The 1,900-nt window shown below is 33.4% G+C and overlaps 1 protein-coding gene across 1 annotated transcript in view; it reads right to left on the bottom strand.

Annotated features, from left to right (window-relative positions):
• Positions 1 to 1,900, bottom strand: part of LOC119585207 (protein DENND6A-like) — a gene marked incomplete at its 3' end in the record, with an annotated part of 41,697 nt that overhangs the window by 1,289 nt on the left and 38,508 nt on the right. The window contains 3 exon segments of the mRNA XM_037933858.1: positions 447 to 577; positions 765 to 881; positions 1,183 to 1,368. Of these exon segments, the coding sequence (XP_037789786.1) occupies positions 447 to 577; positions 765 to 881; positions 1,183 to 1,368 (434 nt within the window).

Raw genomic sequence — 1,900 nt, 5'->3', positions numbered from 1 at the left:
GCCTATATACCTATGTAGCAAAGAATTCTCTTCTCTTGACACACAATTATATTATCTATGTGATTATACGTATCTAATATCACAATATCAATATGCGATGTGTAACTTAGGATTATAAGGATCATAAGGATTTATATCTGAAAAGTATGAATTTTTTATAAAACATCTCAAAAGTTACCATACTAGTTACTAATACAAAATTTATGTGCACCATAAATTTCTCCCTTTTCATCACCATAATCATCTACATAAATGATTATGGTGATGAAAGAAGCTCATTACAGCTTTTTTACAAGCAATTAAAAAGGGAATTTATCAAAGGACATAAGCACTATACAGTTATCTTTCTAAAGTGACAAAGTTCCCATTAATGACAATCATCTAAGTGAATAGGTTCTTTGTCAAAACTAGCTACATATTACCCTAAGTACAATGTCACTACTTACCTGACTAGGGTTTGCACCATATTGGCAGCAGTGGTTGGTGATGTTGCCATCACCACCAAAGGTTCAGCAGTGATCACCAGTTCCCATAAAAGGTTAAGGTGAGGCAGCACCGGAGCTAAAACTCTGAAAGCCTGGATATAGATTTTTAAAAATTAATTTCTTAAACAAATACATTCCAAGAGCGATAAAACATAAGCAAAAAATACCAGAGTCCACAAAAAGGGCATTCCAACAATAAATCATAAATTTCTATAAATCACAGACTATCTAAATTAGAACTAACATAAATAAAGAAAAACATAAAGACAAGGAAAATACCTCTGTTTCATGTGGAGATGGCACCATGATTGTCAAAGGTCCTGGAGATGTGTGGGGAGGGGATGGTGGTGTTAGTGTGGAAGCACCCGGTTTGTCCTGCCGACTTGGAATTCGAACCTGTGGGACAATAAAAAATTCAGAATGGTGAAGGAACACTTTTTAGTTACCAAGACATATACTCATTCTGTGCCATCTTATATCAATTACACAATCAGTCTACTTAATACTATAAAAGGAAGATACAGAGACATTGGATAACACAACTAAATAACTAAAAATTATAATTAATAACACTATTCACTTACAACAGCACATTTTCATTTGCATCTTACTTCAGCTGCAGGATTTACATACTTATTATTATTACTCTTAAAAAATTAATAAGGACATCAGGTGAAAGAGTTGAGTAACATGTTACCTGTATCAGAGTTCCAAGTAGAGGAAGACTAAGGGTGACACCTGGTGTAGGCAGAGGCCATTGGTCGAGGTGGTGGCAAGCAGCTTCTAGGCTGGCTTCTCCAGTATCAAAATACTCTGGCGCCATCAAGTCTAGCACACTTGTGAAGAGCGATACCAGTGGCAGGTGGGAAAGTAATACCACACTCTTTTGAAAGAGAGATAAAGAGAGTTTTAGAAAATTCATGATTAAAAGTATATGATTAATTTTGTTTTATGCAAACCAGTTTTGAAACAAAACTGTATACATTTTATATGTGAATTCAATTACAATACTAGAATAAATTCTTTACTATCTGTATCCTTACCCATGCATAAATTTGTCTTAAGTGTTAAATACTTAGCAGTATACCTAGTAACAGTTGGTTAAAAGACTCATTCACAAACATTTTATTTTATATCCTGATCAAAATATACCAACATCAAAATCTATGTTCTCTATAAGTACATTTCAATATGCAAATGTTCATTAGCATCTCTTACTCCTAGAATATCAACAACACTATTAATGTGTAATATATCCTATTATTACCAATAATCCTACACCTTTGATGAGAAGCAATAAGAAAATTGCAATCATCACTATTTCCCAAATGTTTTCACTAACAGCATCAAAATTAACATACACCTGCACCCATAAAAGTTTTTTTTATGTGTCACTGCCTAGTTAGCAACATCTA

The sequence above is a fragment of the Penaeus monodon genome, chromosome 19 (genome assembly GCF_015228065.2).
Source record: "Penaeus monodon isolate SGIC_2016 chromosome 19, NSTDA_Pmon_1, whole genome shotgun sequence".
In the NCBI taxonomy this organism is placed as follows: domain Eukaryota; kingdom Metazoa; phylum Arthropoda; class Malacostraca; order Decapoda; family Penaeidae; genus Penaeus; species Penaeus monodon.
This window is presented reverse-complemented; position numbering and strand designations above follow the sequence as displayed.